General features: G+C 43.3%; 2 protein-coding genes across 6 annotated transcripts; one reads left to right on the forward strand and one right to left on the reverse strand.

Moving 5' to 3' along the window:
- Positions 1–40: 40 nt before the first annotated feature.
- Positions 41–10,682, forward strand: sergef (secretion regulating guanine nucleotide exchange factor). 3 transcript variants are annotated; one of them, XM_049722112.2, is made up of 12 exons: positions 41–154; positions 352–490; positions 3,434–3,586; positions 3,720–3,814; positions 3,910–3,970; positions 4,042–4,155; positions 4,233–4,295; positions 4,544–4,702; positions 4,769–4,920; positions 5,272–5,468; positions 6,124–6,160; positions 8,539–8,639. In XM_049722112.2, exons 1-10 carry the CDS (start codon positions 113–115, stop codon positions 5,458–5,460), a joined length of 1,167 nt encoding a protein of 388 aa, XP_049578069.1. In that variant the 5' UTR covers positions 41–112; the 3' UTR covers positions 5,461–5,468; positions 6,124–6,160; positions 8,539–8,639. The 3 variants fall into 3 exon arrangements, with proteins under 3 accessions (XP_049578069.1, XP_049578070.1, XP_049578067.1); XM_049722113.2 differs by lacking the exon at positions 5,272–5,468 and adding an exon at positions 7,355–7,403 and having other exon boundaries at positions 42–154; positions 8,539–10,682; XM_049722110.2 differs by lacking the exon at positions 5,272–5,468 and having other exon boundaries at positions 42–154; positions 8,539–10,682.
- kcnc1b (potassium voltage-gated channel, Shaw-related subfamily, member 1b) lies at positions 10,550–22,000 on the reverse strand. 3 transcript variants are annotated; one of them, XM_049722103.2, is made up of 4 exons: positions 20,600–21,967; positions 15,407–16,322; positions 14,362–14,535; positions 10,550–11,266 (listed from the first exon to the last, which is right to left on the reverse strand). In XM_049722103.2, the coding sequence occupies exons 1-4, from the start codon at positions 21,161–21,163 to the stop codon at positions 11,157–11,159; spliced, it is 1,764 nt and encodes a 587-aa protein (XP_049578060.1). In that variant the 5' UTR covers positions 21,164–21,967; the 3' UTR covers positions 10,550–11,156. The 3 variants fall into 3 exon arrangements, with proteins under 3 accessions (XP_049578060.1, XP_049578059.1, XP_049578062.1); XM_049722102.2 differs by lacking the exon at positions 10,550–11,266 and adding an exon at positions 11,711–13,495 and having other exon boundaries at positions 20,600–21,985; XM_049722105.2 differs by lacking the exons at positions 10,550–11,266; positions 14,362–14,535 and adding an exon at positions 11,711–13,520 and having other exon boundaries at positions 15,429–16,322; positions 20,600–22,000.
- Positions 22,001–22,447: the final 447 nt, after the last annotated feature.

Consider the following 22,447-nt stretch of genomic DNA (forward strand, 5'->3'; position numbering starts at 1 on the left):
TGAGGACTGCGGTTGATAAAAAATAAAAAAAACACGTACACGTTCACAGCACTTGCATAGTTACGTTGTACGACAGTGTGGCGAATCATCCCAACGTAACCCTTTACGGCCCATGGCAACTATCTTGCGGCAGGAATTTTGTTTACTCGCGTGGGTAAGTTTGTAACCTAGTATTCAATGTTTACATTTAGGAGTTGTGTTTTTATTCATTTCATGAATGCTGCCATGCTCTTTTTCTAATGTTATCTTAAAATTTGTTGAAAAGGTTTTAACTTCGACGCTACGTCATTTTATATAAGCCATGTTTGGACGCAATCAAACTTTATGAAAATATGAAAATATGTTTGTCAGGGGGCCAACAGTTACGGGCAACATGGGCAGGGACATGAGGAGGACCAGGCAGTCCCACGCCTCTCGAACAAGATTGCTCTGCATGGAAGGACGGTCCAGGCTGTTTGCGGTGGCGGGGGACACACGGTGGTTGTCACTGGTACGTCATCAATATAACAATCAAATATAACAGTACTGCCATACACTACTGTTCTGTCTGATCATTTTTTTAATAAAATTTGAAATTTTAGTTCCCTGTCAAAGACAAGAGAGCAATCAGAATTATAGCAGCCGTAATTTTAACTCCATGACTGCAACTGCGCTATCTGAGTTACTGTCGCCGGCAACCGCCATGTTTCCCGCGTACAGTGGCTCTATAGATAATCTTACAAATTAATTCAATGCGACATTATTAAAAGCTATCGACTCTGTGGCACCGCTACGTCTGAAAACTCGCCGTAGATGGCCAACTCCGTGGTTCACAGATGAAACACGTACGTTTAAACAATTATGTAGAAAGCATGAGCGCAGATGGCGTTTAACCAAACTTGAGGTTTTCCATCAGGCATGGAAGGACAGCCTCCTGAAATATAAAGATGCGCTTATTTTAGCAAAAACTCGTTATTTTTCGCAAGTCATTAATCTTAATAAAAACAATCCTAAATACTTATTTGATACAGTGGCAAAGCTAACTCTGCGCCAGCCGACCCCCGATAGCTCCTTGCACTCAGCTGACGAGTTTATGAAATTTTTTGCTCAAAAGATTGAGGCCATTAGGGACGAGATCAAGAATACCATGCCAATCGCTCCGCCGGTTACTATCGCTGGGGATCATGCAATAACCCTCTCAAATTTTAAAAGCGTGTCCCTTGAAATGCTTACAAAATTGGTTAGTACGGCTAAACAAACAACATGTCTACTCGACCCGCTTCCAGCCAAACTACTTAAAGAATTATTTCCAATTTTAGGACCGTCCGTCTTAAATATAATCAATCTGTCTGTTTCCTCTGGGATAGTGCCAATAGCCTTTAAAACCGCTATTATTAAACCACTACTTAAGCGAGCAAATCTTGACCCGGACTGTCTCAGTAATTATAGGCCAGTTTCAAACCTCCCATTCATAGCAAAACTTCTTGAAAAAGTAGTAGCGCAGCAGCTTATTGATTACATGGTCGCTAATAATCGATATGACTCTTTTCAGTCTGGTTTTAGAGCTAATCATTCTACAGAGACAGCACTTGCTAAAGTGACTAATGATCTCCTCATAGCTATGGATTCAAATACGTCGTCTGTATTGTTACTACTTGATCTTAGTGCTGCCTTTGACACTGTAGTCTTCGATATTTTATTAGGGCGTCTTAAAAGTTGTGTTGGTATCTCAGGGTCAGCACTAAGCTGGTTCAATTCCTATCTATCAGGCAGGACGCACCGAGTGGTCCATGGTAATACGTCCTCTGAGCTTTATAATGTTACGTGTGGTGTCCCACAGGGATCGGTACTCGGACCGATTTTATTTAATATTTATATGATTCCGCTTGGGGACATAATACGTAAATATAATATTAGTTTTCAATGCTACGCGGATGACACCCAATTATATATGCCGTTATCGATGACAGATCCACAGGACTGCTGTAATCTCGAGGCGTGCCTTGCGGAGATTAAGCAATGGATGTCTCTCAACTTCCTTCGTCTTAACCCGGATAAAACTGAGATGTTGATAATTGGTCCTACTCGTTATCAACATTTATTTAAGGAAACCACTATAACTATAGATAACCGTACTATCACTCAGAGTGATACAGTAACTAATCTCGGGGTAATATTTGACCAAACGCTCTCCTTTCAAAAACACATTAAGAATATAACCAGGATTGCGTTTTTTCACCTTCGTAATATTGCTAAGATTCGTCCTATCCTCTCGACCGGGGATGCGGAAACTATTATACATGTGTTCGACACGTCGCGCCTGGACTACTGTAATGTCTTATTCTCTGGTCTTCCTAAATCCAGTATTAAAAGTCTACAGTTAGTGCAAAATGCCGCTGCGAGGCTGCTCTCACGGTCAAGAAAATTTGATCACATTACCCCAATATTAGCCGAATTACATTGGCTCCCGGTCCATTTAAGATGTGACTTCAAGGTTCTTCTACTAACCTATAAAGCACTGCATGGCTTAGCGCCTTCATATCTCGTCGACCTAGTCGTTCCTTATGTTCCGTCTCGTAACCTTCGTTCGCAAAACGCTAGTCTTTTAGTTATACCGAGGGCCAAGAAAATATCTGCAGGGTCTAGAGCATTCTGTATTCGGGCTCCAGAGCTTTGGAATGCCCTACCAATGGATATTAGAACTACTACCTCAGTAGAAACATTTAAGACACGTTTAAAGACACATTTCTATGAGATGGCCTTTAACTAACTTGTGATGGCCGATTTGGCCGGAGTTTGTTCTGTTCTCTCTGCCCACCTCCTCCCCGGCTGGGGAGGGGGTTAGGTGGCTCAGAAGCTGATAGCGGCTGGCTGGATTCTCGGGGACCAGTTCGGGATGGGGGAGCTGCGGCTCGGCCCCCTTGAGGACACTGCCAGGACAATCGAGGGCACCTCCGACATCCATTTTTTTCATTGATTTTCATATTATGTATTACTTGTGCACTCTCTGCATCCATTACAACCTGGTGATCCTGAAAGGGGGATCCTTCCATCTGTGGTCCCTTCTCAATGTTTCTCATTTTCCCCTGACAGGTTTTTTTTGAGTTTTTCCTTGCCCTTTTGGGAGCTTATGATCAGGGGATGCTTTGAGAATAATTGTCAATTTTGGCTATGTGAAGCCCTTTGAGACTGTTTGTGATTCAGGGCTATACAAATAAACTTGACTTGACTTGACTTGACAATCAAGCATCAGCTGAGCAATTCATAAACCAACTCATAGAAAATTGCCACGTTGTATTCAATAGCTTCAATGAACCTAACACATTTTCAGCATCTGCCGTGTACTTCATGTATATGTACGATCATTTTGTACTTTGTGAAAGACCTTTAGTGTGTATGTATAAAAAAAAAAAAAAATGGAAACAGAATTCCACCATCATGTGCTTTTGTACAGACGATGGAGAGGCGTTTGTGTGTGGGCAAAATCACAGAGGCCAGCTTGGACTCGGCCACACTGCCAGCTGCTCAACACTTCAGCACTGCTCGGGCCTGAATCAGAGGGTCACAAATGTTGCCTGTGGCTGGGACTTTACTCTTCTTCTTACTGGTGATTATTGAGAGTCTTTCACTGTTGTCTCACTGCAGCAAATGTTAATATTCCATTGAAAGAAAAAACAAACAATGAATTAAGTTAAGCCGTAAATATTCTGAAACAGCACTAATCATCTTATTTCACACAGATTGTGGTAAGCTATTAGCGTGTGGCTCCAATGTGTTTGGACAGCTGGGTATTGGTCAGATGACTTCACACTCTGCAGAAGTGGTGCTCATTGAGGTGAGCACATAATAGATGCCTTCAAGTTTTTTTCAAGTGTGTAGTTGCACTTTGTGTCGTGGCCTCTGATTTTTCCTTCTGTTGCTTACTCTTAGGGTTTGAAGGAGCGTGTGGTGAACATAGCAGCAGGTCTCCGGCACGCTCTTGGAATCACAGGTATTCACTATAAAATGCATCACTGTGTTTCCTGTTAGCAATAAATCCTGCCCAATCTGTTCGGCTCCCAGACTCAGGATGCGTTTACCAGTGGGGGACAGGTCTTCATAGCCTTGCCAAGAAAGCACTGAGTCCAGACCCTGTTCCATCACACCTCAACTCCAAGGTTCCTTCTCTGGTGCCAGGTAAGACAGAAAGGGGAGGAGTGATGCCTAGTTTGATATTTGTTGTGGTGACATGGGTTGTTTTGGTCATGTTGCAGGTTTGGATCAGAAGATTTCTCGTGTTATCACTGCAGGCTCAGCACACTGTGGGTGCCTTACAGGTAATAATAGCAAAATAGTTCACCTCAAAGTACATTATTAACCAGGGTTGTCAAGAGACCATCATTTAAAAGTGCATTTCAAATATTTTTCTACCCGCAAGGCCTGCTGGTTTGCACTTCTGAACTGTCATGCACAACATACCCATCTTTCTCTTTAGTCTGTCTTGTAATTAGTGGATCGGTGGCTCCTGATTACTGCTCTGCCTTTGCCAAATGAAGACTAATGTTGCCCTGTTTGTTTCATCCAGGAGACGGTGATTTATTTCTTTGGGGAAGCAACAAGCACGGCCAGCTGACAGCCACCGAGCCCTTTCTGTCTACGCCCACTCCGCTCGAGCGCTCACTATTGAATGGAGAGAAAATTGTAAATGTGTGGAGCGGTTGGACTCACATTGTTGCTCAAACAGGTGAGCTGCAGTATAAGGAATGTGTTTTTTTAGTCTCACATAATTAAAGAGAGGCATATATTTCAGAGACTAGAAGAGTGTTCACTTGGGGCAGAGGGAATTACGGACAACTGGGCCGACCCCCGCCCAAAGGCCCAAATCCTGAGCACCAATCAGCAAACAGTGGCGGGCAGACTTTCTTGCCTGCTGAGGTGAATGTCCTCTACGGAGCAACACAGGTAAGCCTTATAGCCATATAAAGCATGATGACCCTGTAAGAAACGCAACTTATATATATTTTATTTTTTAATTAATTTCGATGTTGGTTGGCCTTGTGGTCTGTCAGGTATTCATCATGTAAGTACTTTAGTCGTCCAGCAGGGGGCAGCCAACACCCACAAAAGGAAGCTAAAGGAAGCTGAAAGTTGTTTGCTATTGGATGTCATAGTTCGCCTCGTGAGAGTGACACCTTGATGAAATACATCATTATACGCGCAATAAAAAAAACATGTGCACTTTTCCATTATCGCCCACAAGGGAGGGAACCATTAATATCTTGCGCAGTCAGAGTTTTTTTTTTTCTCCCATAGGGCCCATTGTATGGCAGCGTGGCTGTTAACCTGCAATCCAAATGGTTGCTATATGACAGGAGAGGGCTGCTAATAAAACAGATGTCAAGGTTGGGCAAGGGTGAAACTCCGGATCGTTTTTATCCAACCCACGGGGATCGTCGACGCAGCGGCGACGTATGTCATCGTGCCGTCACCTTACGTGCGTAAAGCTAAAGGTGAAGATGGATTTGCTGAGTGGACAATGAATCTCTCCGAATCCGCCGGGGCTCGGCGTGACGTGCGTCCACACCCTCAGAGTCAATGTTTAAATAGCCGTCACATTTTTATGAGGCGTATGAGCATAACAAATAATAGCCTAGTCTGTCGTATGGGCTGACCTGCCGCTCTTCTTTGCGGAAGCGGGAACAGGCAGTAAGCAGATAAAGCATGATTAGTAAAGATGTTGATTGCAATAGGAGAAAGCTATATAGTAGCACTTAGAGACCTCTGGGCTTCCACTCAAGTGGAGATTTATTCATTTGCTGCTAGGTGTCACTTCCAATTTCTGCTGCTGTTTCAGTGGAAAAGCTCCAGAAAGAAAATCAATTGCCTATAAGAAGAAAAAAAGTTAACAAAGTCAGTTAATTTGTCCTTAGCATAAAGTCCTCTGGCAACTCAGCAGTGTTTTCTTATTTTGGGATTTGTTTTGTTTTTACCTACAAGATTAATTCAGTATTGAAAAAAGTTTGCTGTTTTTTTTTTTGTGTGTAGATATTGTTGTGTACGTTTGGCGTGTCTGCTGGCTCAGCAGTTTTTAGCAATGACGCCCTTTGTGAAAGTTCAGCGGCAGCCTCCAGTGCGCATATTAAACGTATTTTTTTTCCCCTGCAGATTGCCTGTGGATCTGAACATAACCTTGCCATTGTAGGTGAGTACTCTCCTAAAGGCTACATGTCATGTGATTGTTTATGTTGTCTTAGATGATGTGTTATGACTAAGATCTGGGCAAATTATCCACTCAATTGCACTGGAAATGAACAACGCTAAAGCGATTATGCCACATTGTTACAAGCGGCTGAAACAAGAGAGGGAAGACATAATAAGTCTCTTTGACTCCCAAAGATTTATTCTGGCAGTATGTTAGAGATTACACGTCATTGTGAAACATTTATCCTTCTGTCGGCTTCCGAAGATTTCTGAGGTCATTTCACGGTTCTGCGGCCCTTTCCACTAGGAAGTAATCATAGCACACCGGGATTGGGATCACTGACGGATGCAATTACGCGAGCAGGCCTGTAAATGAGCGGAATTAGTCACACACAGATTTTCAGGCGACTTTTTCCTGTTGGAGGACTTTGAGATACGTAAGAGCAAAATATGACACATTCCAGAACGAGAAGGCAACAGATCTTCTTGTGCGCTCTCATCAAATATACAAAGATGTGTGCCTCTTTTACTCCCCGCCTCACATCCAGCAACTGGCTTGATGAAGAATTTTTAGAAGTCAAATTTTTCTCACATTAAATTTTGAACACTGACCCAGTTGTTACATCACAGCGAATATAAATACATCTGAGGAAGATGAAACACGAGCAGAATGCTCCTTCAAAGCACATGCAGGTATATATATATTTTTTTCTTTTTTTTTTTTTTTTTTTTTTTTAATTAAAGTTGCATTGTGTGCTCTTCAGACAAAATGAAGAAATATTGAACAGGAACTCGCAATCAATATTGACAGGGATAGGCTAACGTTCAAGGGCCATATTTTAAGCCAGGTCGTTCATAAATTCTGTAAAATATTATAATAATGCTATTTCTTTATAATACTCTTAATTAAAAAGTTAAAGAGTGGAATCTCTCCAAAAGCATCAGTTTTCAGTGAGGGTTGCATCTTTATTGAGCAATTAGAGAGCAAGCCATTTTAATATTCATTTAAATATTCAATATTTTGTAAAAACAACACACCCACATAGGGACTGACCAATAGTGTTAATTTGTAAAAACAAAGCATCAGGGAACTGCTTCTTGGATTCTGAAAGAGATGATTTTGGTTATAAAAAGTCAGCGCTGGTGCGGGCCATGTGTGGCCCGCTGACTGTACTTTGCTCACCCCTCGTTCCAGATGCTGAGAAGGCAGACCAGGGAACGGGAGGTGCTCAAGTCAACCTCACGTAACTCCCTTCCTCCACCACGCTCCCCTTGTTCCTTGTAGTTGTCTTGAGCGCAGCGGCGGCAGGAGCAATGAAATAGCAAAACAGGATTGGAAATAGAGACCTGAGTGCTGCTATTTCTGGTGCTCAAGTAGGTCAGGCGGAAAGCAACCAAGAGCATAGCATATCTGTTGCCGGCTCTGCACCTGAGGAAGTGCCCCTCCCCACCGATGAGATTTGTGGTCAAGGGTGCGAGAGGGTCGGAAGGTGCTCTTCATTCAATCTGAGAAAATATTTTAGTTTATGACAAAACATGCCCTAAAATAGAACAATAAGTCATCCCAAACTGTACAAGTGTTAATTAGTTGACATTTAGGCGGCCGAACGGGAAAAATCATTATCAATAGGATGCGTTGAAAAGGAAATTGCATTTGGTCTCAGCATCTTGATCTCGATCCTTTTTTCGTTGCGCAGAAAGTGCAGCACTTTGTTACCATGGAAACACTGATGTGTGCTATGCTCCTGTCAGTGAGTCTATGAATAAAGCACAGCGCCCAAATAGCGCTCTCACCTCCGCTGAGCACAGGCCTGAAACTGAAACTGAAAATTCACTTCGGGATGAACACTTGTTACTAGATCCCGAATAGCGATTTGGAGGGAAACGTTATTTTCCGCATATGTCTGTTGGTAGCCCTTGCTAGCTGGCAGAGTGTCACACTTGACATAAGCTTGCTGGCATGACATCTTGGTGTGCTTGCCGGCAAACGCGTATGTTTGGCTGTGCGTGTTCAAATCTTTTCGAGAGGACGGACGGACGGACGGACGGACGGACGGACAAACAAAGCATGAAAGACACGACAGCCAGATTGGGAGAGCTCAAGGATGTGTTACCCTCGCTTCTGTTGCCATGGTGATGGAGCCTATTAGGTAACAGTGTTGCCATGGCACGTGTCTCCTCGGTGATGCAGCCCCGACCACACCCACTAACAAACCGTCCAGCTGTGATGAGCGGGGAGGCCGACTGGTTGTCAGCATGTGTGCGTGTTTTGTTTTCTGATTTCTTTTCGTCTTTGGAACTCTGCTTCATCCGCCCCCAGGCTGTTAAGATTAGCTCAGGCATTGCTACACTGACCCCCCCGATCCGTCTGCTTTTCAGGGGAGCGTCTCCTTTCCTGGGGCTGGAACGAACACGGAATGTGTGGAGACGGTTCGCTGGTTGACGTCTTTGAGCCGCAAGTCGTTCCCGGCCTCAGACCTCTTGTCATTGGCTGCGGGGCCGGACACTCTATGGCTGTGTGCGCCGGGAATACGTGTGAAGACAAGTGACAAACTACACGCACGCCATTTACATTGGAGCCAACGTGCAACCCGGATTTACACCTGCATTCATATTTTGGAATTATTTTATGAATGAACGTTCATCTGACTGATTACACTGCTCAACGGCAAATTTGAATGAGACATGGCTTTATGAATCCCATATTTGTATCATTTTAACGCTGATTCAAAAAATGTCTTTACGTTCTTTTTATTAGGCTTTGAGGGTATATTAAGTTTTTAAGTTTGACCTGTAAAAGCTTGCCTTCAACTCCAATTCGACATCCATACACAAGGCGCACCTGATTATAAGACACATTGTCAACTTTAAGAAAATGAAAGAATTTTAAGTACGCCTCATAGTCTGAAAAATACAGTATATTATGGTTAGTATACTATTATTATGAAACCCTGCCAGAGAAAAAAAATGCGATCATATTCAAAATCACCACAAGAAAGCAATTTAGAAAATTTTCTTTCCATGGGTTGATAGTGTGAGGGATGGGCTAGAGCTTCATCTTTCCACGTCAGCGCTTTTATTACCGTGATCTTGAGTGTTGGGAGGGACTCAAAGTCCGTCGTAGCAAATACCACCTCATGATTTACTGTCGCATTCAGAATTGCTTTTCTCGTTACCACTTTCATACGTACGTGGCATTAATTCCACTTGGGGAACTTTCTCTGCTGCGTTTGACCCAGCTTGAATATTTATAAGCTACGTATGCTGACATCTGCAGTGCAGTACCTGGTGACCACATGAAGGTCAAGGGCAATGGGCCCTTGGGTAGTATTGGAATTTTGTTTCATCTACTCCAGTTGATTTATTGCTGCTTTTATTGAGGTCTATTTATGCTAATATAATACGGACATGATTTTCCAAAACAATCAACCAACGCCCCCTGAAAATCTCGTGTTTGTTATTTTTGAAATTTTATTTAACACTATTTCTTGTACAAGTCTGAACGATATTGTTCAGAAAAGACACCAAAAAACCGTGAACCAACAAACCAATCAAAACTACTGAACACTCGACTAAGAGAACTAACTACAAATTGCACGGTGTTCAAAAACACACACCCACAGACACTCTTTAAATCTCGCTCAATGTTACACATTCATTGCCTCGTATGTTTTATGAATTCTTTAATGAGTGTGTTTAATCGTAATGGTGCCGATGTGTTATCGTTTCTCCGATAGTGACTAGCACAGTTCCCAGTGGTTTGTTGGCAGTGTAATTGCAGTTGTTTGTTAAAAGTTGGTCCCTTTTATTTTCAACTTTTCCAAACAATGAAAGCTGCGTCTCGAACAAGGCTATCGTGGTTTTTATCTACTCGTTATGATGTTTGTTGCCTCTCCACACTGATCCACACTGGGCATCCTGCATGTATTAAAACTCAACCCCCCCTGTAAAATGACATTTTTAATGTGATGATTAGACGACTTAAAATTTTACAAATAAACTTCTGGTGTCCAAAAAATTATTATTTTTCACCAAACCAAAGAACCATTAACAATCTACACACTTAAAATAACAAAAACATACATATGGAGACTGACTTGACCCCATAGAACAAATTAGTGAAGAAATATAGCCTTTACCAAAAAAATTGTCTTGAGTCTGAACAAATCGTTTAAGAGATTTTGTTCAAACTTAAATTTTGTTAATTTTATTATACAACCATCATCACCACAAAATTTGCTATTTTACAGGAGGTGTTAACTTTATATATCAACTGTCTGTGTGTTGGATGAGCTCTATCTGTTGACTTAAAACAATGAAATTATCGCTACCCGTGATGCATTATTTCATCATATTAAACAAGTTATAAGAATTTGTATGACAGAGGCACTTGTCCAGCACGATGTGTATTTATAGTGTTTTGGCATCTGTAAATACAAGTATTACTTATTTGATTTTCTGTGAGTTCTTAACAGCATATTTAACCATTCAAGGCCTCAAAAAAAAAAAAAAAAAATACAAAATCAATCTAGAGTTCAAGTATGACATTTTCATGGATGTTTCCTAAAACCTCATCAAAGGAATGTTAAAAGTAGAGCGGTGCAAAAAAGTGCAAAAGTCTAAAAAAGAGGTGAGCATGAGTGTGCAAAGTGTGTTTTTCGTGACAGGGGGAGAAGGAAGGTGATCACAAATCGCAGCAACCACTTTTGTGTTTGAACACAGGAAGCACACACATATTTGATGATCACTCCAAAACATCGCTACACACAACGTCGGCACACGTACACACAAAAAAAGCGTATTTACAGCACTGGCACACACACACACGTAAAATAGGCACACAGATTACAACACAGTAACCAGTCACAGATATTTAGCTACATAAGGCTTGACAACAAAACGTCCTCGGTGCTACATCTATGCTGAGTTTGTGATGATCAGGTTGCCGCTCTCACGCTCTTTTTCAAAATACTAAGTAATACACACAATAATGCTAATCAGGTGGGTGATGGGCCATTATGGGTCATACACATAGTGGTCGGTACGCCATGGTTCATAACACAAACTGACTCAGTTGGTTGTCTGCTCCGGTGCTGTCTCTGGATCTCTATAAACATATAAAAAAAAAATAATAATGAAAAGAAATTATTACACCAAGTAATATTTTATGACGGAGTTAATGGTTGATGGCTGATACCTCCGCGGTGCAGGGAGAGGTGAAATGACACTTGGAGGGTAAAAAAAAAAAAGAGTGCTCTGTTAGTCGCTCATGGTAAAAGGCAGCTTTACCATGTGTGGTACTTCCCATGCGTAGCCAAGGCATCAGACAAAAAACGGATTGTCTGGTCCGGACTCAAGAGTCGGTTAATCAACATGCCCGATCATGCGGCCTTTTAAAGGTAGAGATACTTTTCAGTCTTTGTCATGCGGATTTTTTGTCATGCTCTCACCGTTGGTCACCTTTGTTTCTTTGTTGTTCCCATACACGAGTATCGGGAGGGGAGGGGAGGGGGTGTATGCATGTGCAGTTGAATAAAAATGGAGTCTAAACGCTCATTGAGTACAAAATTTATTTCATGCAAGGACTTATCTGTACATTTTTTTTAATTTGAATACTTTTCTGTTGCATAAATGGAAAATACATGCATTTAGTACCTTTCCCCAAGAAGACCCACATCCCATTGTTTTGTAATTTTTTTTCTCCACCTGCATCTCTTCACAACAAATCTTCACAAGATTTTGTTTTCTTAATATATAATGTCCATTGATCACAAAAGACATGACTTGAAATGTAAAACTCTGCTCATTCAGAATGAACGTACTCATGTATTTAAATATTCTTGAAATTTGTCAAATTTCTGATTGGTCAACATAAGATGTGTTAAAGTGCCTTGAAAAAATGTGTATCGTAATTAGAACAGATTTTTTAAAAATTATTCTTATAATATATTCTAACGTAATATACAGTATATATCTCGTATGTTTTCGAGTGCCCCCTGAATAAATTATGTGCTTCATTCTGCGAACAGATTATTATTTTTTCCCTCTTCTAACAATTATTTTCTAAATATTTTCACCATAATAACCCAAAAATTATTTCCTCGGACTTAAGCTGTGTGTTGTTAAATGAAATCATAAGCAGCTTTTAAGTGTATTCATGCTACAACAAAGTTGTATTGGGTCAAAAATCTAGTATATATTTTTTACTTTGCCTCAATTTCAACAGACGATTTGAAAAAAAAGTTCTATCGGTAGATATGGTCGTTTAAAAAAATTATTTGTACCAAATAATTTCAGTTGTCGAATGGATCCAAGAAAATATCTGATATATTGGGGAAAGGCAAAGAATGGCAGCTACATAAAAATTTTGCTATGGTTGAGTCTCTTGTATAAAGCTGTCTCAGGAAATGCATAAAAATGGCAAAGCTTTGCGATGGTTTTGAAAGACAAATGTTTTTTTCTCTTACAGTTACTGCATTACAGTTAGCTTCTTGTAGAACATAATTTCTCATGCAGTTCATGCAAAGGACCAAACACTTTTTTTAGTTTTTGTTGACATTATTCATTACTAGTGTCATAAGAATTCTCATCATCTCCAAGCTGCATCGGACATCATCTTGCTGTGCTTGTTTTTCTTTTTTTTTTTTTTTTTTTTTTTTAGTGTGTGGCCATTGCGACAACATTGGCTTGTTCAGAATCGTCTACTACTTTTGCAACGTACAAAGAAAGCACTTAGGAGTTTCCTTAACACCTGGCAATGTTGGATATGTTTTAAAAAAAAACATGTGTCGTTAATCTCCAGCATAATATTACATCTTATGAAAGTTCCCTGCACAGAATTGTCAAAAGCAGATGAGACTTAAAAAAAAAAAAATTGTCGGCAGAAAAGTATGTGAGATCAAAAGCAACAGAGCAACAGGCAATAAAGTCAACTTAGGCGAAAGTGGTGGGCTTAAGAACTTGTAGAACTTTGTCAGCAACTGAGGTGACCCATGCACGTGTGGCGTCTAGGATATGATGACACCCCCCTCGAGAGAGAGAGTTGAGTTTTCCAGGAAAGGGAAAAGCAGGAACAAAAAGTGTCAAAAAGTAGAAAAAAAAAAGTGTGTGTGGGGGCGGGGTTATCTGACAGTAAACGATACGAGTAGAAGTGTGGACTGGCCTTCCAATGGCATTGTATCTGCTACTCAACCATGCTACATAATGGATGGGATGGGAGAATGTGAGTGCTGCATTAGACAGGGTGGGCTGCAGGGCAGGGCGGACACTGAGGACACTCCAGAGGCATCCCCGCTCATGCCAGACATGCTGTTAAGGCTCCAAGGCTTTTCATAACCTTCAGTTGAAAAACAGAGAACGTTCTGAGTACACCGCAGTACCGTATCCATGACATGACTGTTGTTGTTTTTTTTGGGGTGTGCTTCTTCTCGGTAATACTACACCTGTTGCTTTCTTGTTTTTGTCTCCAAAGAGAGAGGTCAACACACACTTGAGACGGATCAGATTTCTTCATGCATTGAGTGCTTCCGGAGTATGAGGACATGCACCGGGTGGTACTGGAATGGTTCGGAGGAGAACACTAGAAAAGGTAGGCACCTCAGGTAAGGGCTACTTGGTGTATTGGGAATGTTTGGGTGGAATCATAAAGTTGGGACTTCAAAAAGAAAAAGAAAAAAAAAAAAAGTGTTGTGCTCCTTCACCATTCTGATAGCACCCATCAGCAAGACACTTCATGCACCATTATAGTCAAGGGCAATGTACTCAAAATCAGGATCCCATATGATATTTGTCATTAAAAACACATACATACATACATAGCACATCAATATTATTACTAAGCATGACATTCTAGATCATATAAATCTTCAAAATATTTTTACTGGTAAGTAGATAGGGGTATTACATTATGTGTGGTATAAAAAAATAGATTATGTAGATGTAGACAACTATTATTGACATTTGTGGTGATTGTGCTTGGCCTTAACTCGGACTATGTACAATTCCCGAGGGAATAATCGAGGAGGAGCAGCGGCTGTGAAGGTGTCGTATTAAGAGGTTTGCAGTTGTGTGAGTGTGTTTTTTCGTGCGAGTAATAACACTCGGCAAAGAAGGTGGTGGGGAGGGAGAGAAAAATTGGGCGTGTCCTGTCTAGGGCGTGTCAGTATCTTACGGGGGCCTGCGATTGGCTTTTACTGTACGTACCCCTCCTCGCTCTGCCCCCCGTGTGGTTGGGCCGCTCAGCCGTGGTGACCAGGAAGCAGGGCCGCTCTCTTTCGCTGGGGCTGAAGATTTCTTCGGGAGATATGGCCTGGTCGATGTGAGGGCAGTCCTCATTGGCCAGAGCGGCGTTGGCGGCCTCACCGTTCAGCTTGGAATCTTTGCATACAACAAAGAACAAATAAAAGAGCACATAGGGAGCGGCAGGGGGGATCTAGTCTTGTCTCCCGTGTGGTTCTCTCAAAATAAGTTGGAGTGAGCAAATCTCTAACAATCGTCATGTCTACGTTTTCCATAATGGCTCCGTATGTGGATTATTGTGTCGCTGATGTGTCATGTTTACCTTGCAATTTGTCTTTCGGAGGTTTGCAAGCACATGCGGGCTCTGTTTATATACCAAGGTAAAAATGTAAACGCAAGAGGTAGCCCATTGTTTGGATTGCAGTTTGTTTGCCAATTCTTTGTTGAGCATGATAACACAATGTAGTGGGGGAGGCACATGCGCCAAGCTAGAATTCATTTGAGTCCCAGTTGTCAAACTTTGGGCCTTGAGGTCTGCTATCCTGCATTTTTGAGATGTTTCCCTCCTCCATCACACCTAATTCAAATGATCAGCCAATCAGCAAGAGCCTGGTAACGATCCTGATCATATGAATGGACCCTGCCAACTCAAAGAGGGACCAGTGCCCAAAAAGCCCCCCCTCTGGCTCCGCTAGTGGACATGACACTGCTCTTCCCTAAAAGCCAAGCTAATTGAATCACTGAATGAAGTTGTGAACAGTCAAGTGCAAAACTACTAATTATTTGCCCAATTCAGTCATTCTCTCCATTCAGGGTATGAAAATCATGTATTTTATTGATCGTGTGCTGGGGAAGTCTGCTTTTTAATCTCTCGCCTGACTCACCAGCTGACTGAAGTGTGGGAAGAGAGAAACAGCTGAATAGTGTTTTTTTTCCCAGGCCAGCAAACTGTTGATGATGTCAACAAGGAATGTTTTTGAGTTATAATATGTAAAGAGCTTCATCCTACCTTGAAACTTTATCTCGAAAACGTCGTCGTGGGCGATGGGGCTCTGGTGTTGTGAGCTGATGCTTGATTTACAGAAATTTGGAGAACCAGGTTGGGGTGCCCGTGGGATATGCCTGTTTTTTTTCTTTGGTAGTTTCTGTTTCGCCATGGCCAGGGAGTAATACATTCCAAAATTGTTGACAATCACAGGGACGGGCATGGCGATGGTTAATACGCCTGCCAGGGCGCACAAGGCTCCCACCAGCATACCAGAGGTGGTCTGAGGGTACATGTCGCCGTAGCCGAGGGTCGTCATGGTCACCACGGCCCACCAGAATCCGATCGGGATGTTCTTGAACTGCGTGTGCTCGCTGGCTCGAGGGTCGTTTGGGTTGGCGCCAATGCGTTCGGCGTAGTAGATCATTGTAGCAAAGATGAGGACACCCAGGGCGAGGAAGATGATGAGGAGAAGGAACTCGTTGGTACTGGCCCTCAACGTGTGGCCCAGCACCCTCAGACCCACAAAGTGGCGAGTCAGCTTGAAGATACGCAGGATCCTAACAAAGCGGACCACTCGGAGGAAACCCAGCACATCCTTAGCTGCCTTTGAAGATAGCCCGCTGAGGCCCACCTCCAGGTAGAAAGGAAGGATGGCCACAAAGTCGATAATGTTCAGGGCATTCCGGATGAAATCAAATTTGTTCGGACAGAAAGTTATTCGCATGAGGAATTCAAAAGTGAACCACACTACGCAAACGCCTTCAATGTAGGTGAGGTAGGCCGCCGTCTCAGGTTCTTGGTAGATGTGCTCCACCGTGACGTTGTCCACCAGCTCCACCTCTGTGCGGTTGATGATGGGATTGAAGGCCTCGTGGGTCTCCAGACAGAAGGTAGTGATGGAAACCAGGATAAAGAACAGCGAGGCCAGAGCCACCCACTGTGTGGGAAACCACAGAGAGTCAGGAGAAAGCAACAGAAAGGGGGGCGGGTGGTGGGGGTGGAGTGGTAGAGGATGAAGGACAGAGTGGTGGGTGAGCACAGTAACACACAATGTAATCAACCCCAGGCAGCCATTCTTAGCATTGCAATTTAATCTGAGACATCGGCATCTGCAGTGACAATGACAGTTCTACGCACCGCGTCTTGATTCCGAAGTGGCATTAAACAGGAACAATCAATGCGAGCTCAACACACCCCCTCCTTCCTTCCTCTGCTCCATCTCAAGGTCACAGAATAGTCAAGGTTAGGAGCCGTCAGCAGTAACATACGGGACATTTACGAAATACGTGTGAAACTTGGATTCAGTGCTGTTTTTTCCCCAACCAAGGTCACATTGACTAGATAATCAACTCCTGGGACTCATCAGGGTGGGCCGAGACTGATCAGGATGAGCTCCACTTTTATGTCGAAGCAACATCATCCCCGATAGCTGCAGAGTGCTTTACCTTTCGTCGTCATTGATTTGACGATCGCATTTCATCACATTTAGCCTGTGATATTTCTGATCTGCACTACATATGTAGGTGTAACCGATACACAATGCTCTCCTGGGTATTGATCGTTGGCTCTGTCCTTGCACTATCCTCTGATCATACTGGATTACAGTATGCGTTACCACCCCTGCCAGTTGGGGGAAATCAGCCAATCAGCAGATCAATCACTGAGAAATGAGTCCGTTGTCACTTTATGATGTCAACAAATTTGGGTTTAGCGGGGAGGTGCAGTAAGTGCGCGTTCTCCCTGATGCACAAGTTGAGAAGTTGGGCGGAGTAATGAATAAACACGGGAGGGACGACGGAGCTGTCTAGGCATGAGAGAATTATATATTCGAGTGAGCAAAGGGAAAACTGCATCTCAAGTCATTCGAGTGCATCGACCCCGGCTGAGATGGAAAGCAGGCCCTCATTACATCGAGTCATCAGTGGCAATTCATGGAATTGCGACGAGGAAATGGTTTGCTGATGAATGTCTGCTTCCTGTCCGAGTAAGATTTCTTGTTGACTTGACTCCAGCTCGATGACTTTTGTTGTCAACATCGCCCCCCTCCCCTTCCTCCACTTTTTTTACCATCAGCTTCAGATTAATGCACAAAATGTTGTAGAGAAGGCGGCTCGGTGGCGCACTGGGTAGCACGTCCGCCTCACAGTTAGGAGGGTGCGGGTTCGATTCCACCTCCGGCCCTCGCTGTGCGGAGTTTGCATGTTCTCCCCGAGCCCGCGTGGGTTTTCTCCGGGCACTCCGGTTTCCTCCCACATCCCCAAAACATGCTTGGTAGGCCGATTGATCACTCCAAATTGTCCCTAGGTGTGAGTGCAAGTGCGAATGGTTGTTTGTCTCTGTGTGCCCTGCGATTGGCTGGCAACCGGTTCAGGGTGTCCCCCGCCTACTGCCCGATGCCGGCTGGGATAGGCTCCAGCACGCCCGCGACCCCCGTGGGGACTAAGCGGTTCAGAAAATGGATGGATGGATGGATGTTGTAGAGAAAGTTTAGCGCCGCATTCCGCCTCTGCAAGCTTTGTGCGCATATACAAACCCCCGCAGCTACGCACTCTAAAATAAAAAGGTGAGCTCGAGAGTAACAAACACCACACATGCATACCACGCAAGCTCCAAATTATATAGTTTTCCCCTAAATCTTAGCTTTATATTAAGCTTTTCTTTTTATTTCTGTTTCGAAGCAGTGACACCTCATCAGTTTGGTTACCAGCATTGAGATATTCACATTGTGTGTGCATTTGTTGTGATCTATTGCATAAAGTTATTGTTCGCTACGCCTCCTCTACGTTGTGCTGTGCACAAAATAAATCCCTACAATAATATATAATAGAAACTTCAACCACGAAAATAAAATCAATCTAGGCCATGCAGGCACTCCGTAATGTGATTACGTTAACAAAAAATGCTTTGGGATGATGTAATCTCTAATTTATAGCTATGATCGGATCATGCATAATTCAAAAATCGAAAAGGCCAATCAACTTATTACACTGATTTATGGATCTATGATGTAAAATACTGAGGCGAGCTAGTCATGTTCATGTTTATCTTTGTATTTTGCCATCTGAAAGTATCTTGTGACATAGTGATTTGATTAGAGTTGATTTCTACGTTTCAATTGCTTCCCGCGACTATTACGCGTTGATATTTTTGGCAAAGTCAAGGTCATTATAGGTCATAAGTGTGATGAAGTTACTTTGCTCTGTGGCCTGTGAACGAACAATCGCACCCTTTCAAACACTCCATGTCATCACAGCGCCTTTGTCTCAGTGACACTTGGGAAAAGCGTGAGCATTGAGGGAAAGGTGCCAGGTGAACACCACGGCCTGTTTATTGGTTAATGAACTCTAAAACAGCGAGCTGGCGCTTGATGTGCTGTGACAAGGCTTTTCCACTGATGTATCCACTGTGAATAGAGTCTGTAATTAAGTCTGGGGCTCTGTTCTAATTAATTTTCTTGCCTGTCTTAGTTGCACTTTGTCCAACCTTGCTCTGCTTTTATCTAAACAGAAGATGTGCTGTGGGAGATTTCTATGTGATGCTCGAAAGATGATGCAACGTGTGGCATTTTTTGTTATTTGTCCCAATTCCAGGTGAAAACAAAATATTCTGGGAAAAGCCTACTTACTTTGGGGTTGTTTTTGTTCTGTTTGTTTTTCAAGGTGGAGGGAATAATGAACAGCTCAGAGTTAGCAGAAAACTTTGTGTTTTGCTAGAAAGCCAACATTATGCCAAGAAAGGCCTACTAGAACAACAGAACTTTATTCTGGGATAATCAGAGTCACTTTAAATGGTGCTTGGTGTGCTGAACTTTGAAGTTTGAATGTGATTGGTCAGTTCTTAACACAGTCACATCCTAATTAAAAGTGTGTGCATAGTTGTGCAACCACATTATTTTGTTGGAATTAATTAAGCAACCACAATATTCAATTTGAATTAATTAATCAAAAATGTCAATTAATTTTATAAGTTGTCAGTGAAGATGATTTATCTTGGTCTCATTTTTATGCCACAAAAATCTGGCACACACACACAGGGGTGTGTAGACTTTTTATATCCACTGTGGATTATATCCAGAGTGAGAAACTGCGGATATAGTTAGCTACCACTGGATGGGGGAGGGCATTGGGGGGGTTATAATCAGGCTGCTACAGCTGTTGAAGCAGCATGCATCGCAGCAGGCTTCAGAAGAGGACACTTGTCAACAAACATGTGGAGATGTGAAGTAATTGTCACTTTTTAGAGGCTCCAATGAAAAAATGCCCAAAAGTGGGGACCAGAAATGTCACCTTGGACAGCAACCTGATTTAGTCTGGAGGTTTGCCACTGAAATATTGCTACGTGGTGCAAAAGATGTGCTTCCCTAATGTGCTGTTGACCCATTTACCAAATCTACCCAGGGTGCCACGTACCCCGGAAAGAGCAGTCCTGATTTTTCTCATATGAGCTGTGGCGACTCTGAATCAGGGGCATTTTTTAATGTCTTAGTTATTTTACAAATATAGTAGTAGTGACTTGGGATGCATATTTGACTCCATATCTCATATGGTTTCAATTGTGCCTATTGAGTGTTAAACTGAACACAAATCTACAGGAAGCCATGACTTTTTATATGAATGGTGGCTACAGGTAGCCCTGCCTCAGCTAATTAATGGAAGACCATTTAATTGTTCTGCCGATCAGCATATGTCGCTGGCATAGAAAGATGAAATATATTATATTATATTATATTATATTATATAATATTATATTGTAAATATGATATTGGATGTCCCTCATTCTCTCTGACACGACAACAGTGCTTGAAAGTGTTTCTGATTGACTTCCTATTCCAATTGGCAAAGCACCATCAGCCCCTTTTTTGGCAGCATCGCAGGTTGAGCCCTATGAACTCTGCCTAGCAACAAGTGTTCACTGTGAATATTTGTATGTGCATTGCATGCTTGAACATTTGCATTGCACTTGATAAGTTTTACAATTAATCAGTAATTGATTTTTGTCTATATAGTATGAAGGAAAAATGTGCCCATGTATACTGTACCTTTGCAAAATTGTTAGTTATTATTCCTCTGGACAGCTAGATTTGGGGTTTATAATTTTACTAGCCTTAGTATTCCATCTATGCATTGGGAGAACAATTTCAAGGTCACCAGCCATTCATGAATTCACCCAGTGATTGCACGGGTAGAAAAAAAGAGAAGTATGCGAGCAACTCACCCGTGCATATTTGGAGGAGTAGGGGTCCTCAAACAAAGCCCAAACGCGCTTCTGCCAGCGGCTCCACAAAGTGCCGCTCCGGGCGTCGGGAGAGTCTCCGTGCGCCAGCCTCCGCGTCATCTCATCCACATCGTCCTCCCCGTGCTCCGGCTCGGGCTCTGCATCGTCGTTGCCCAAGTCCAACAACCCCCCGCCGCCGAAACTATCAAGGGCCTCCTCCGCCTCCCGGTGTTGTCGATAGGTCATCCAGCAGCACGGCTCCACGTCCGTCTCGTCGATTCCCCAGAACGCCAACTCCTCCTCGTAGAGCGGCCCGCACACATCGGCCGGGCAATGCAGCTTACCTGTCCTGTAATAGTTAAGGATGTGCGCGAAGACGCCCGGGTGGCGGTCGAAAAAGAACTCCTCGATCTTGGCGTCATAGTCAAAGTGGTTAGGAGCGTCAGGCTCGGCCAGCCACGACAGTCGGGTGCCAGGTAGGGTGCGAAGGGTGCTGCGGTACGTCTGGTGCCGGATCCCTCCCACGTTGATCACGATGCGATCCTTGTCGTCGCTCAGGCCCATCGCGTCCCTTAAACATCGCTTAGCCAAGTTCCCCTCGTCATGGTGGCAAAGGTGAGAGCGACGCGCCGAGCCACCTGTCGTTTCCCCAGCGGGTAAACAAAAGCAAATCGCCGCCGGCTCGTCGCGCGTCAGGCGGCGGCGCGCTTTGGGAATTTGGACGCTGACGTGCCCGTCAGGCTGGAGGCGAAATCCAAAATGAACGCGGTCAATGGCATCACGTGGATAATGGGCGTCACATCGTCACCAAATCCAGCGAGAACTAACAGACAATGAAGTCCGCGCGTCTAACTGATATTCACTTTTTACTGACTCGTCTGAGCCAAGGTGATTACGGTGCTGGTGCTGAGCGGACAGCGCCTGTCCTGCTGCTGCTTCTGGTCCTCCTGGTTTTCGGTCCCTCCTCCGGACGCGCCTCCTTCACACCGACGCGCAGAAGCCGAGTGTAGCTCTTTGTCTCGGCACCACTAACACGTCTCCCTCTCCTTTTTTACTGTTGCTGCCGCAAAAAAAAAAAAAAAAAGAAAGAAAGGAAGACCAAAGCAATCAGTCAGTAGCAGAAATCCAAAATCGGAGAAGCTGTGATAGGAATGTGGCTCACAACATGCCCGCTGCTTCCGCTGTCATATCAAACGGAGCATGCCCAGTGATGCATCCTGATAGGACTGCTCTCCAATTACGGCGCTTTAAAATGCCCAATTTCCCTTCTTGTCACACAGAAGGTGTGAGCAACGATCCGCCCCTCACCAAACAACAACAATGGAGGAAAATGATTGAAGGCGTTCACTATTACATTTTAATTTCGCGCTAACAACAGTGTGCCGTGAGCAAGACGCACTGCGAGAGTTAAAGAGTGACCATGAGTCAGACGTGGCTGCTGTGCGCATCCGCTCATAATAAAAGGTGGCTTTTGTTTGGTTTTAATCCGCCAGCAGGGGAAGCTGTTGTTCATTGTAAAGAGGAGAAGTCACGGAGGCTGCCCATCATTATATTTGCTGATCTCGAAAGTATACCTCATTCGCTCCTAATAGATGCATTCCCCCAATGGACACTTCATTAAGCACTTCTGTAGAATGTAATGATCGTGATAATCGCGGCTGTACTAAAATAGTAATTGCTTTTGACGCGGGCTTCTCGGTGGACTAGATTTTTTGCATGTTTGCCTCAGTTTTGAGATGCACGTTAGATTCTTTTAAGACATGTTTACTTCTCTACTTTTACATTATTGGTGAAAGATATATCGCAAAAAAACCCGGGGCATTTGAAGTGGGTGTGTAGACTTTTAGT

This window comes from Syngnathus scovelli, chromosome 6 (assembly GCF_024217435.2).
Source record: "Syngnathus scovelli strain Florida chromosome 6, RoL_Ssco_1.2, whole genome shotgun sequence".
Lineage (NCBI taxonomy): Eukaryota > Metazoa > Chordata > Actinopteri > Syngnathiformes > Syngnathidae > Syngnathus > Syngnathus scovelli.

Excerpts from the sequence above, each read along its gene's own strand:
- sergef (XM_049722110.2), top strand. The coding sequence starts at position 113 with ATGGCAACTATCTTGCGGCAGGAATTTTGTTTACTCGCGTGG. Across the intron at positions 3,815-3,909 it reads CAGAAGTGGTGCTCATTGAG|GGTTTGAAGGAGCGTGTGGT; the intron begins GTGAGCACATAA and ends GCTTACTCTTAG. Across the intron at positions 4,156-4,232 it reads GGTTCCTTCTCTGGTGCCAG|GTTTGGATCAGAAGATTTCT; the intron begins GTAAGACAGAAA and ends GTCATGTTGCAG.
- kcnc1b (XM_049722102.2), bottom strand. The coding sequence starts at position 21,163 with ATGGGCCTGAGCGACGACAAGGATCGCATCGTGATCAACGTGGGAGGG. Across the intron at positions 14,536-15,406 it reads TTTCGAGATAAAGTTTCAAG|ATTCCAAGCTGAACGGTGAG; the intron begins GTAGGATGAAGC and ends TTGTATGCAAAG. Across the intron at positions 13,496-14,361 it reads GGGGGGCAGAGCGAGGAGGG|GTTATGAAAAGCCTTGGAGC; the intron begins GTACGTACAGTA and ends TTTCAACTGAAG.